Source organism: Octopus sinensis, unplaced genomic scaffold (genome assembly GCF_006345805.1).
Source record: "Octopus sinensis unplaced genomic scaffold, ASM634580v1 Contig18051, whole genome shotgun sequence".
Taxonomy (NCBI): Eukaryota; Metazoa; Mollusca; class Cephalopoda; order Octopoda; family Octopodidae; genus Octopus; species Octopus sinensis.
Genome location: NW_021835499.1, coordinates 1,593 through 15,132, shown reverse-complemented (window position 1 = coordinate 15,132; position 13,540 = coordinate 1,593). Strand labels below are relative to the sequence as shown.

Here is a 13,540-nt window from a genome sequence, read left to right as displayed (position 1 = left end):
AGGTGGTGCTCCAGCATGGCTGCAGTCAAATGACTGAAACAAGTAAAAGAATAGTGTTTAAACATAGAGCCTCAATGCCTTATGTCACTGTATTTAATGTATATCTCTGTCTGCATGAGTTACCCACAGGTATAACTAAGAATCTGGTGTACAGGTAAGTGCTCAACAAGGCTCAGTCCTCAGCCCACTCCTTTTCGTTATTGTCCACCTACACATGTGTGTAGATTTGTATGTACGTAAGCATGTGTGTGTGTGTGGGCTGGTATATCTTGTGTTGTGATTTGTCTGTGTATGTGCGTTTAGGCGTACGTTTGCAAATGTGCGTGTGTGGATGTTTCTTAACAAACCAACCGTAAAAATGACAATTGTAATTTAAATTTAAATGTACAAGCCAATCATATTTTAGCGTTCGATTCTTAAATATTTCTGAACGTAATACTGTTTTTGTGTAACAGTTGAAATTATAAATTGCAGTCGTATGTACATTTGTACACTTGTGGAACTTAATATCATGTAAACTATATGCTTTTATTTCTTATTTTGTACGTATGTGCAGATATTTAATGCTTTGCATGGTACTGGTTTTGCTATTATATTGCTAATAATGTGATCTATATGTTGTTTTGCTAGTATTAGTGTTATTAATAATAAGATAATGATATTGGTAGCATTAGTGGTAATGATAATGGTAATGATGTTAATATTGTTAACGTTAATGACATTTTGGAAATAAACATAAATTAATATAATGTACTCTTGACTCTGTATATCTGCATTTGGGTATTAATATGTGTATGTTTTCTACATTATAATATCATAATATTAAGTTGAAAAACTGTTACATTGAATATGGAACATATGTATGTTTATTGATTTATATTATTTATATTATTATGTATATCTATGTATATATATATATATATGTATAGGAGTATGAGTATATGCACTCATATGTATGTGTACATGATATATTATGGGTATGTACCCACACTTCTATGGGTGCATATTTAATTTGGTTTGTATTTCATAATCTCCGAAGAGGCCTTGGGATATTTTTGTAAATGTCTCATTTATAACTACATATTGACCTATCACACATGGATAATATAAGTAAAATGAGACACCATTATCTGCATGGCCGAAACAGCTGTAAGATGTAGTGTATATTTATATTTATTTATATCCTCTTATACATATTATACTTATTGTATCATATTACTCCTTCATGTACACTGTTTTGTTCTATATTATTATGTTTGACCTTAATGTTCTTATGTAGTGGTTTAATAAAGTATGTGATTGGTATTATCTGGTAGTTGATAATGATTTAGATGTATTTCTCCATTTTCTTATTTTGTATTATTAATTTGGTGGTAACATTTTACCTTTGCCCATATAATACAGTAATGAATTAATTGCATCGCAATTCTTAGCATTTATGTATTAACTTTGTTGGGTACTTCACTAGCAGTATATTGGATATCAGTGGCGTGCGGTGACTTCCGGGGCTGGGCATGCAATGTATTTCTTTGCCCCCCCCCCCCCCGGCAATTTTTCAGTAAAAAAAATTTTCGAATTCCTACGATTTACATATGGGAGATTCTGAATATGCAATCAACCCCGTATGACCTAGAATAAAAAAAAAAACGTCGCCCTGGTACTATTTAAGAAGAGTGGTCCCGTTGCACGCGCTCGCGCATCCGTGCTGGCTAGTGGTGACTAGTCGATCCTACGACTATCTAGCAAAGTAAATAAATTTTTTAAACAAAATATATAAAACACAAAAACACAAAGTAAATCATGTTTTAAACAAAGTAAATAAAACACAAAGTAAGGATCGACTAGTCACGACTAGCTGGCGTGGATGCTCGGGTGCGCGCACCGGGACAACTCTTCTTAAATAGTACCCATGATTTTTAAATTGTTTGCAATACTCATCAAATTTGTTGAAATTCGAAGTTCCATGAATTTAAACTCTTCTAAGGATGAATATCGTGCTTTTATTTGGTCAACTATTGTACTGATAATTTTGTTATAAGCATTTTATAATGTCGTTGGGGCTCAATAGATATGTTCTTGGATCTCTGAATTCCGATTCCTGCATCGACTCCATATTTTTCCCCCCGGGTTCAGTTCCACTGCGTGGCACCTTGGGCAAGGGTCTTCTACTATAGTCTCGGGCCGACCAAAGCCTTGTGAGTGGATTTGGTAGACGGAAACTGAAAGAAGCCTGTGGTATATATGTATATATATGCGTGTGTGTGTGTTTGTGCCCCGATGCTGGTGTGTTTATGTCCCCGTTACTTAGCGGTTCAGCAAAATAGACCGATAGAATAAGTCCCGGGGTCGAGTTGCTCGATTAAAGGCGGTGCTCGAGCATGGCCGCAGTCAAATGACTGAAACAAGTAAAAGAGATTGAAAAATTATCAAGTTTGTTTTCGAGTACAGTTCTAGTTCTATTTGATCTTTACACTATGTCATGACTTTTACTCTGGAGTATGTTAAATATGAAAAAAGAAAAAATCTCACTGAATACTTCTAACAAAAATAAGAAATCAGGAGCTTTTAAAGTTTGTAAGAATCCAATTGCTGAATTTATGGTGGTATCATCCCATGCTTCAGGATTTTCAATGATGTGCTCAAAAAGGCTGATTATGAAATGATAATTTTCCTTTGTGGTAATAAGCCGTGAGGCTGTTGCCTCCGGAAATCTTTTTTTTAACAATGTTATCTAATGCATTAGCCCTTTTCGGTGTTGCTCTCCCACCGATATAATTAATTATTTTCCATCGAATTCTCCTTTCGAAAAACTATTTCTCAAAATATCGTTTATAACACACATTTCGTAAAAGGCTGTTCTTATATACGAACAGAACACACGTGGAAGCGCCGGCATAAATTCTAAGTCAATTTCAACAAAACAGAAAGATACAGAAAGTGGGTATCATGCGGTCAGCTCATAGCATGACATGCCACTGAGAGAAAGTGGAAGGGGGTACAAAATATTATGAACGACCTTTCCTCCTAGCATCTGTTTTATCAATTCACTAAGAGAGAGGAAGGAGGGACAAACTAGGAGATAGAGAGGGAGGTCATGCGGGTCTTCCCACAGCATAGCCACTAAGAGAAAGAGGAAGGGGGTAAAAATATTTCAAATGCCCTATCCCCTTAGCATGTCTTTTAAACAAGTCGCTAAGAGTGAGAGAGAGAGGAAGGAAGGACAAACTGAGACAGAGAGGGAGTGTCTAACATGCTGGTCTTGTCAATGCATGACTTCTAAAAGCAGAAGTAGAGTCACTGAGAGAGAAGGGGAGAAAAATACAACTGGACGGATTTTCTTTGAAACAAAGTAACTATTTTATCTAATTTTCCGATCATATGGATTAAAAAATCACAGGGCATGCAACGCATACCTTGCATACCTGAGAGTGCACGCCCCTGATATATATATATATATATATATATATATATATATATATATATATATATATATATATATATATATATAAATACATATATTGTATATACATATATATATATATATACTAGCAGTATTGCCCAGTGTTGCGGTTTGTTTAGACCCTTTAAAATTGGAATTTTTGAAAAGTAAAATTTGGCAGTATGTAGCTTTAAGTGAAATACACCGAAAAATGGCGACACAGCTGTCAAAACATCGTAAAAAATAGGGATTTTCATAGAAAAAAGGCACCTTTTTGATGTAAATAATTTTTGGTGTTAACATGGTTTGATTTGAATTTTATCTTCTACAGAATGAAGAGTTAGCCTTCTCCTATCATACTCTCATATATATATATATGTGTGTATATATATATATATATATATTTATATATATGATGATATATATATATATATATTAATACGAAAAAACCCTCCAGGCTACATCCCGAAAATTCATTTCTTTGCCAAATTTCTACAATGTTTACGGCGATTCGTTTTTATATCTTAACTTTTTATTTTTCATGCAATTTACGCATGCTTGCACGCGTGGTGAACACAGTTCACGTCAAACAGCTGACTGAGTAAAGTTCACTATTCAATGCATGGGATAAGGCATAAACAAACACATTATCGATTTTTGCACTTGCGAGATGAATTTCGGAACAGAAATAGCACAGTTCAATTTTCATTCGCCTAAACTTTAAATGACCCATTTTTGGTGGTTCTACGATTTGTTGGCTAGGAGGAGATGTGCCGGGAAGTTAAACACACAGACACACAAGTTGAGTTTTATATATATATATATATATCACCATGCTTGACTGCTAAATCTAAATCTACCGGTTTTATTCATTCTCTCTGTTTTTCACTCTTATTCCTTTCTGTTGAAGAGCATAGGCTCCACACACACACACACATATATACAAGCACAAACACTCACACACACACACACATATATATACAAGCACACACACATATATATACAAGCACACACACACACACTCACACACACATAGATAAAGAGCCTCTTCAGTCATGAATGACCATGGGATTGCACCTAGAAGGTTCCCTTCCTAGGAACAAGTCCAAAAAGGGTGTTTATGGAAGACCAACTGCAGTCCATGCATTCCAGCCTCCCTACTCCATGTCATTATATGTATAAAGGGTGAAGACCCCCTTCTGTAATGAATGACCATGGGATTGCACCCAGAAATTTACCCTCTGAGGCACAAGTCTGGGCAAGGTTGCTTATGGAAAACCAGCAGTCGCTTCTGCTTACCGGCCACCCATCTCCACACCATTATATGTACACAGGGTAAAGAGTAAAGAGCCCCTTCGATCATGAATGACCATGGGATTGCACTGAGAAAGTTCCCCTCCAAAGCACAAGTCCAGGTAAGGTTGCTTTTGGAAAACCAGCAGTTACCCATACATACCAGTGTCCCTGCCCCGTCTCCATGCTACTGATGTTATCTGAGGCAAAGGGGCCGATACAGCTTGGCACCTGTGATGTTGCAACTCATTTCTACACCTGAGTGAACTGGAGTAATGTGAAATCAAATATCTTGCTCAAGAACACAACACACAGCCCAGTTAAGGAATCAAACTCACTACCTCATGGTTGTGAGCCCACACTCTAACCACTGAGCCAGCAATCACCAATACAATCTACTATACCTGGACACTAAAGAAAGCTGACCAGAAGAGAATTAATGCATTCGAGCTTTGGTGTTGGAGAAGACTTTTACGGATTCCATGGACAGCGAGGCTGACCAATGGAGAAGTTCTTAAGCAGATAAGGCCGAAAATGTCGCTAGAAGCAAGGATCACCAAGCATAGATTGGCATATTTCAGTCATATTATGTGGAGAGAATCTCTGGAGAAGGACATCATGCTCGGAATGGTCAGTGGCAAGAGAGGAAGAGGCCGACCAAGAACCCGCTGGCTTGACACCATCAAGAGTGATACCGGAATGGACATGGCCAGTCTGAAAGAAGCGGCCCAGGATAGAACTGACTGGAGGACACTGATCCAACGAGTGACCGAGAGTCGACTTCGACTGAGCGGTTAGAGAGAGATACCATACATTGGGTAATGTAGTCCTAGATACACTATATTTGAAGAAAAGGTGGGATGGTCACTGCTGGGATGTATTTGATCATCGCTATGCTGGATCAGGGCTGACTTGGGGTTAAACAACAACAACTAACATGGCAGTAATATTTCACAAATGTTTTATTTGAAGACTTCCTTTTCTTCTTTCTTTCCTTCTTTCTTTTTTTCTTCTTTCTTCTCTTGTCCACTCTTCTGTGGTGGTCAGCCAGGCTTCCATTCTAGTAGTCAAAATGTTTGGCAAAATTTGGGAGAAGACCCAGAGTTAAGGGCATTTCAGGTGCTGGCTGCAAAAGGAAGAAAACAAGAAAGTGAGTGAGGGTGCTGTGTGGGTGGGGAGTGAGGGTGCTATGTGGGTGGGGAGTGAGGGTGCTGGATGGGTGGATGGGAGGTGAGGTGGGAGTTAGACTATTTATTTCTTGTTGCATGGACATAGGCGTGGCTGTGTAGTAAGAAGTTTGCTTCCCAACAACATTGTTCTGGGTTCAGTCCCACTGCCAGCACCTTGGGCAAGTGTCTTCTTCTAAAGCTTCAGGTTGAACAAAGCCTTGTGAGTGGATCTGGAGGATGGAAACTAAAAGAAACCTGTCTTGTGTGTGTTTGTGTTGCGCCACCACTTGGTAACTGGTGTTGGTGTGTTTATGTCCCTATAACTTAGTGGTTCAGCCAATAGACTAATAAAATAAGTACCTGGTTTTAGAAAAGAAGTTATAAGTCCAGGGGTCGATTTGTTCAAGTGAAATTCCTCAAAGCGGGGCCCCACCATGGCCCCACTCAAACAAATGAAACAAGTAAAAGATAAAAGATTAAAGATAAAAGGGTCTAGGATGGGAGCAGAAGTAGTGGGGGAACATCATAGCTGTGTATTGAGAGGAATTCTTTGGGGTTTGAATAATTCACCTCTGGAAACATGGGTATTGTGTTCATCATCCTTAAAGGTGCAAGGCCTGAAATTTGGTGGGAGGGGACTTGCCAATTACATCGACCCCAGTGTTTCACTGGTACTTAATTTATTGACCCCAAAAGGCAGAATTTGAGCTCAGAACATAAAGACATGCAAAATGCCATTAAGCATTTTGTCTGGTTTGCTAAAGATTCTGCCAGCTTGCTGCCTTCATGATGATGATGATGATAATAGTAGTAATAATGATAATAATAATAATAATAATAATAAATGCCCTGATGCAGTACCAGGCAGTGGCTCTCATGGCTTCTGATCCTAACTGATTGGAAGTGTTATCATGTACATTGTTTTGTCTTGGTATAAAAGATGGGCTACAGCAAATATTCTGCTCAATACCACAGATTTGCTTGTCAGTTGTTTGACCTTAACCAGTTGAGCATGTCTCTTGGTGGCTGATGATATGTGCATCTCTGATCACGAGCAGAAGTAGTGGGGGAGCATCATAGCCATGTGTTGAGAGGGATTCTTGGAGGTTTGGATAATTCACCTCTTGAAACATGGATGTTTTGTTCAACATCCTTAAACAGTGCTTTTTCCAGGACCTTTTGAGCAGGATGGTTTACTCAACCTGAAAAAACTTCTAACTGGGCCCCACCTGCAAGGTCATGTGCTGTTTGTCTTGATGTGAGATCACCATGTCGCACACATATGGTTGTGATGCATGTGCCTGGTAGTACCCTTATCAGACGGGTACAAAAGATGAGCTACAGCAAATATTCTGCTCAGATTTGCTTGTCAGTTGTTAGACCGTAACCAGTTGATCATGCCCCTTCGTGGCTGATGATATGTGCATCTCTGACCATGAGCAGAAGTAGTGGAGGAACATCATAGCGATGTGTTGAGAGGAATTCTTTGGGGTTTGAATAATTCACCTCTGGAAATGTGGGTGTTTCGTTCATCATCCCTAAACAACCCTTATTCAAGGACCTTTTGCATGAGATAGGCTGCTTGAACACAAAAAACTTCTAACTGGGGTTCACCTGCAAGATCATGCACTTGATATGAGATCACCATGTTGCACACATATGGTTGTGATGCATGTGCCTGGTGTACCCTTATCAGACAGGAGGTCATGATGGGTATACTGGGTTTTGTATATTTTACCCCTGTATCACTTTGATGGAATGCACTGCTCTCTTGCTCAATAATGATAACATTAGAGCTTCTGTGTAGTTACTTGACTTGCTAACTGAAACAGCTAAATAGTCTCATTTGACGAACTTACAATCATTAAATGAGGTTGTCTGATCTACAACTGGTGCTACTACCCGTCATGGTTACCACCACCACTGCTGCCAAAACCATCATTTACATCCATCCTTGTCATAATTACTCCCCCCCCCCCCACGTCATGTCATGTCCAATAAATAGTAAAAATTTCCTTACAGATATTGGTGCCTTGTGGCATATGTCTGGGATCTCAAAGACGGAGGGATCATCAACAGACAGCTTGAGGTTTTTCACTTGGGCGATGGTGCCGTTTCCAGCTGGAAAAAAGAAAGGAGTACAGAAAATGATTAGAAAAAGAAAGGAGTACAGAAAATGATTAGAAAAAGAAAGGAGTACAGAAAATGATTAGAAAAAGAAAGGAGTACAGAAAATGATTAGAAAAAGAAAGGAGTACAGAAAATGATTAGAAATTCTTCTATAATATAATTATATGTGTGTGTGTGTGTGCATGTGTGTGCGCATGTGCGTGTGTGTGTGTGTGAATGTGTGTGTGTGTGTGAACGCAGTGTGTGTGAGTGTGTGTGAGTGTGTGAGTGCGTGTGTGTGTGTGTGTGTGTGTGTGTGGATGAGTGTGTGTGTGTATGTGCGTGTGTGTGCGCGTGTGCGTGTGTGTATGAGTGTGTGTGTGTGTGTGAGTGTGTGTATGTGTGTGCGCATGTGTGTGTGAGCGCGCGTGTGTGTGTGAGTGTGAGTGTGTGTGAGTGTGTGTGTGCGTGTGTGCGTGTGTGTGTGTATGTGTGTGCGCATGTGTGTGTGAGTGTGTGTGTGAGTGTGAGTGTGTGAGTGTGAGTGAGAGTGTGTATGTGCATGTGTGTGTGTATGTGCGTGTGTGTGTGTGAGTGTGTGTATGTGTATGTGCGTGTGTGTGTGTGTGTATATATACACAACTTCTTAGTTCTTCATTTGTGTGACCCCTTTTACTTCAAAATCCTTATTATATTTGAATCGTAAATTCCATGTTTTTAAGTGATGCCCACATATTTTGCCTGGTTGTTCTTTCTTTTATTCTCTTACTTGTTTCAGTCATTTGACTGTGGCCATGCTGGAGCACTGCCTTTTCGCCGAAGAAATCGACCCCTGGACTTATTCTATCGGTCACTTCTGCCAAACTTGTTTAGTTATGGGGATGTCAACACACCAACATCGGTTGTCAAGTGATGGGGTGGGAGTGGGGGACAAACAAAAACAAACACACATACATACATACACACACACATACACACACACATACATACATACATACATACATACATACATACATGCATACACACACAAACACACACAACATATATATATATACACACACATACACAAAACAGGTTTCTTTCAGTTTCCATCTACCATGTCTACTCAGAAGGATTTGGTTGGCCTGAGGTTATAGTAGACGACACCTTCCAAGGTGCCATGCAGTAGGACTGAACCCAGAACCATGTGGTTGGGAAGCAAGCTTTTTACCACATAGCCACATGTATTGGGTCATTCCATAAATAATGCGGTTTTTTCAATTGCATGAACTAAAAATCAGAGGGGGATGGGATAAACTACCTGCATCAACTTGCTATAAAAGCAGGTAGTAATTTTACCTTGTACTTATCCTTAGTTCAAGTTTTGAAGAGTGCAGTTTGATTTTAACAGTTATTTTTTCAAAGCTATAATGGAAGTGACAAAGGAGCATATTTGGCATATTTTGCATTATGAGTTCAATAAAGGCAACAACACAATGGAAAATGTGAGGAATACTAATGCAGTATAAGGGGATTGGATGATAAGCATAAGCCAGTGTCAACAGTGGTTCCAGAAATTCTGAGCCCGAAACTACAGCCAAGAAAATGAGTTTCATCCTGGAAGATCTGTAGAGCTTGATGAGAATGTTCTGCAAACCCTGGTGGAACAAATTCACATCGTAATTGTTGTGGAACTAGCAGAAAAGCTTAGATTTGGTCGTTCAATCATTCCTTGACATTTGTGTGCCATCAGAAAAATCAGCAAATTGGGTCAATAGGTGCCTCATAAACTTTCTGAGGCTAATTGTGTGCAAAGAGCGAATATGTGCTCTTATTTTCTGTCACGTCTCACAAATGAACCTTTTTTGGACTGAATAGTAACTGGTGATGAGAAATGGGTTCTCTATAAAAATGTCAAGCGCTGAAGACAGTGGGTAAGGAAAGAAGAAACACTGGCACCCCAGGCTACAGAAGGTCTCCACCCATATAAGGTGTTATCTGTTTGGTGGGATAGGAAAGTTTTACGCCACTTTGAACTTTTAAATCCAAACCAAATGATAACAAAGGAGATCTGCTGTGAACAGCTTGAGTGGCTTAAGTCAGCGCTAGAAGAAAAATGACCATCTTTGGTTTCAAGACGAAAGGTGTTTTCTATGTTGGATGATGCTTGGCCACATACAGTGAGGATGACATTCGAAAGGCTGGAGCAATTTGAATGGGAAACGATACCCCACCCACCATATTTTCTGGACATTGTCCCATCTGATTATCATTTATTCTGCAGTCTTCAAAATCATTTGGACAGAAAAAATATGAATTCTGTAGATGAGGTGAGAACAGTACTAGAGGAGCATTTTTCATCATGGACAAGTGAGTTTTGGAAGAGGGGCCTTGCAAGTCTACCAGATAGATGGAAGCGCATTGTAAACAGTGTAGTAATTGTATGGTTGTTAACTTTAACTCCATTCTGATCATCCACTGCTGCAGAAAACAGAAGGCTTGCCGATCCCCCAGAAGACTTGGTACATAATATCATACAACAAGAAAAATTTGAAAGAAAGTTAAATGTAGATTGTCTTGAAAGTTTCTTGGGCCAATACACTGTTCTGCCCCGAGCACACCGTATGTTACAAAATCAGGCAGAACAGTGTATTGGCCCAAGAAACTTTCAAAGACAATCTACATTTAACTTTCTTTCAAATTTTTCTTGTTGTATGATATTATGTACCAAGTCTTCTGGGGGATCAGCAAGCCTTCTGTTTTCTGCAGCACCACCACAAATTTTCTTGTTGTCGTACTTCGCACTCGAAGGGGAGCCTTGTAGTGATGCTACTGTGTAGGGTTCAGCACGCATGCGCAGAATGGGACTACTTCCGGGTGGCCACCGGAAGTCTTCCCCATGCGCATGTGCGGGAAACGTTCCCTCAAGACCGCCAAGCTCAAATCTTTCTCTCCGGCAAGTCAGCTCATCACGATCGGACGTACATTCAACAGGCTCTGACAACCTCACCGACATAGCCGCCAACGACCACCAACAAACTTCAACAAACTAACAAGAAGCCGCACATCAGAGGTTGTCCTTCTCCCATCAGACACACGTACGACATCGCAATAAATACACGAACTGCTGTCTTTTTACCTACAACCTGACTTCGTCTGTATTGTCTTATAAAATTGTATGTGACTAGATCGGATATCGACACCCTTTCAGTGAATCGATAACAGATCCTTCGTTACAAAAGCTATTTATTAGAGTGGTTCTTGTTGAACTGAAAAGCAGAAAAATACAAGGAAAGTTAAAGCATATATTCACATGCAATACAAAATACAGATTATGGAACAAAGAAAACCAAGAAAAAGATCAAAGATCCATGAACTTACTGGATTTATCTGAGACGGATGAATCTCTAAAATAGAAGACCTCCTGGATAGGGTAGCAGTGATGTGCGGAGACAGTCAGATGTCGAACTCCATGTTTAACTGCATGGGTGTAGGTCATTACTTCAATATCTTCATGGGGTCCTCCGAGGTATATCTCCCTGTCTAGGTGGGCATTGCCTTTCAAAATAACACACAAAGAATTTTATCAGTCAACACCATGGCTGTCACTTCTATACATAAAATATCTATGTAACACAGTTTTATACATACACTAGCAGTATCGCCCAGCGTTGCTCGGGTTTGTTTCGACCCTTTACAATTGGAATTTTGAAAAGTAAAAATTTTGCATTATGTAGCATGTTATTCCCTTTAAGTGAACATTTTTCTGGTTGAAATACACTGAAAAATGGCGACACAGCAGTCAAAAAATCGTAAAAAATAGGGGTTTTCATAGAAAAAAAGCCCAACTTTTTGATGTAAATAATTTTTGGTGTTAACATGATTTGAACTTTTTCTTTTACGGAAGGAAGAGCAAGCCTTCTTCTATCATACTCTCAATTTTGGTCAACTTGCATCGCAGGGTCTCGGAGGAGATAGTGTTAGTTGAAGGCTACCAAATCTGCCATACATAGACAACTTTAGCTTTATATAGAGAGAGATACATACATACATACCGAAAATTTAGAAATTTAGAATGAATCTTTATAATTCTAATCCAGAAATGCATCCATAATTAATTGAAGAATTTGATTTCATTATTTTTCTTCTTTTTACCTATGTGAGTTACAAATATTGTTATCGTTTGGCTGCTATTTCTAAATTTCGGTATGTGGTGAAGCAACTTGTTGCTAAACCCTTAATTGTTATTATATATATATATATACATATCTCTTTTTTCTCTTTTTACTTGTTTCAGTCATTTTGACTGCGGCCATGCTGGAGCACTGCCTTTAATCGAGCAACTCAACCCCGGGACTTATTCTTTGTAAGCCCAGAACTTATTCTCTCGGTCTTTTTTGCCGAACTGCTAAGTGATGGGGACATAAACACACCAGCATCGGTTGTCAAGCAATGCTAGGGGGACAAACACAGACACACAAACATACACACACATACATATACTCTTTTACTCTTTTACTTGTTTCAGTCATTTGACTGCGGCCATGCTGGAGCACCGCCTTTAATCGAGCAACTCGACCCCAGGACTTATTCTTTTGTAAGCCGAGTACTTATTCTATCAGTCTCTTTTGCCAAACCGCTAAGTAACGGGGACATAAACACACCAGCTAGGGAGACAAACACAGACACACAAACACACACATGCATATATATATACATATATATATATACGATGGGATTCTTTCAGTTTCCGTCTACCAAATCCACTCTCACCCACCCCTACTGAATTTCTTAGAATGTAAACAAGAAACATAAATATGAAAGAAAATAACAAACAAGAAACATTAAAAACCCTTCTTTGGTCACTCACTTGGTATGCAATGGGGAAGTTCGGTGCCCTGAAGCCATGATATGTCCAATTTGCTCTTTTTGCAGGTTCCGGCAGTCATTATGTACATGATTCCCTGCAAGTAGAAGGTCGATACGTTGTAGAATTTTATTTAGTATAGTTCTGTCTCACATCACATGTTGTCTGCCACCAGCACCGACACCGCAGTCACCGATATTATTATCACCTCCATTGCAATCACACACATATACAAACACACATATACATATCTCTTTCACTCTTTTACTTGTTTCAGTCATTTGACTGTGGCCATGCTGGAGCACCACATTTTAGTTGAGCAAATCGACCCCAGGACTTATTCTTTGAAAGCCCAGTACTTATTCTATCGGTCTCTTTTGCCAAACCGCTAAGTTACGGTGACGTAAACACACCAGCATCGGTTGTCAAGCGATGTGGGGAGACAAACACACACAAACACACACACACACACACACACACACACACACACACACACACACACACACACACACACACACACATATATATATGATGGGCTTCTTTCAGTTTCCGTCTACTAAATCCACTCACAAGGCTTTGGTCGGCCCGAGGCTATAGTAGAAGACACTTGCCCAAGGTGCCATGCAGTGGGACTGAACCCAGAACCATGTGGTTGGTAAGCCACTCCTACACCTAATGTCTATT

The 13,540-nt window shown here is 39.4% G+C and overlaps 1 protein-coding gene across 1 annotated transcript; it reads right to left on the bottom strand.

The window, feature by feature from the left end:
• Positions 1–5,734: 5,734 nt before the first annotated feature.
• On the bottom strand, positions 5,735–13,012 carry LOC115231284. Its single transcript, XM_029801344.2, has 4 exons — positions 12,860–13,012; positions 11,371–11,547; positions 7,922–8,022; positions 5,735–5,858 (listed from the first exon to the last, which is right to left on the bottom strand). The coding sequence occupies exons 1-4, from the start codon at positions 12,945–12,947 to the stop codon at positions 5,793–5,795; spliced, it is 432 nt and encodes a 143-aa protein (XP_029657204.1). The 5' UTR covers positions 12,948–13,012; the 3' UTR covers positions 5,735–5,792.
• Between the last annotated feature and the right edge of the window lie 528 nt (positions 13,013–13,540).

Bases quoted from the DNA above. Each gene is read 5' to 3' on its own strand.
- LOC115231284 (XM_029801344.2), bottom strand. From the start codon at position 12,947: ATGTACATAATGACTGCCGGAACCTGCAAAAAGAGCAAATTGGACATA. The intron at 11,548-12,859 runs GTGAGTGACCAA...TTATTTTGAAAG, and splicing joins ACTTCCCCATTGCATACCAA to GCAATGCCCACCTAGACAGG. The intron at 8,023-11,370 runs GTAAGTTCATGG...TCTTTTTTCCAG, and splicing joins ATCCGTCTCAGATAAATCCA to CTGGAAACGGCACCATCGCC.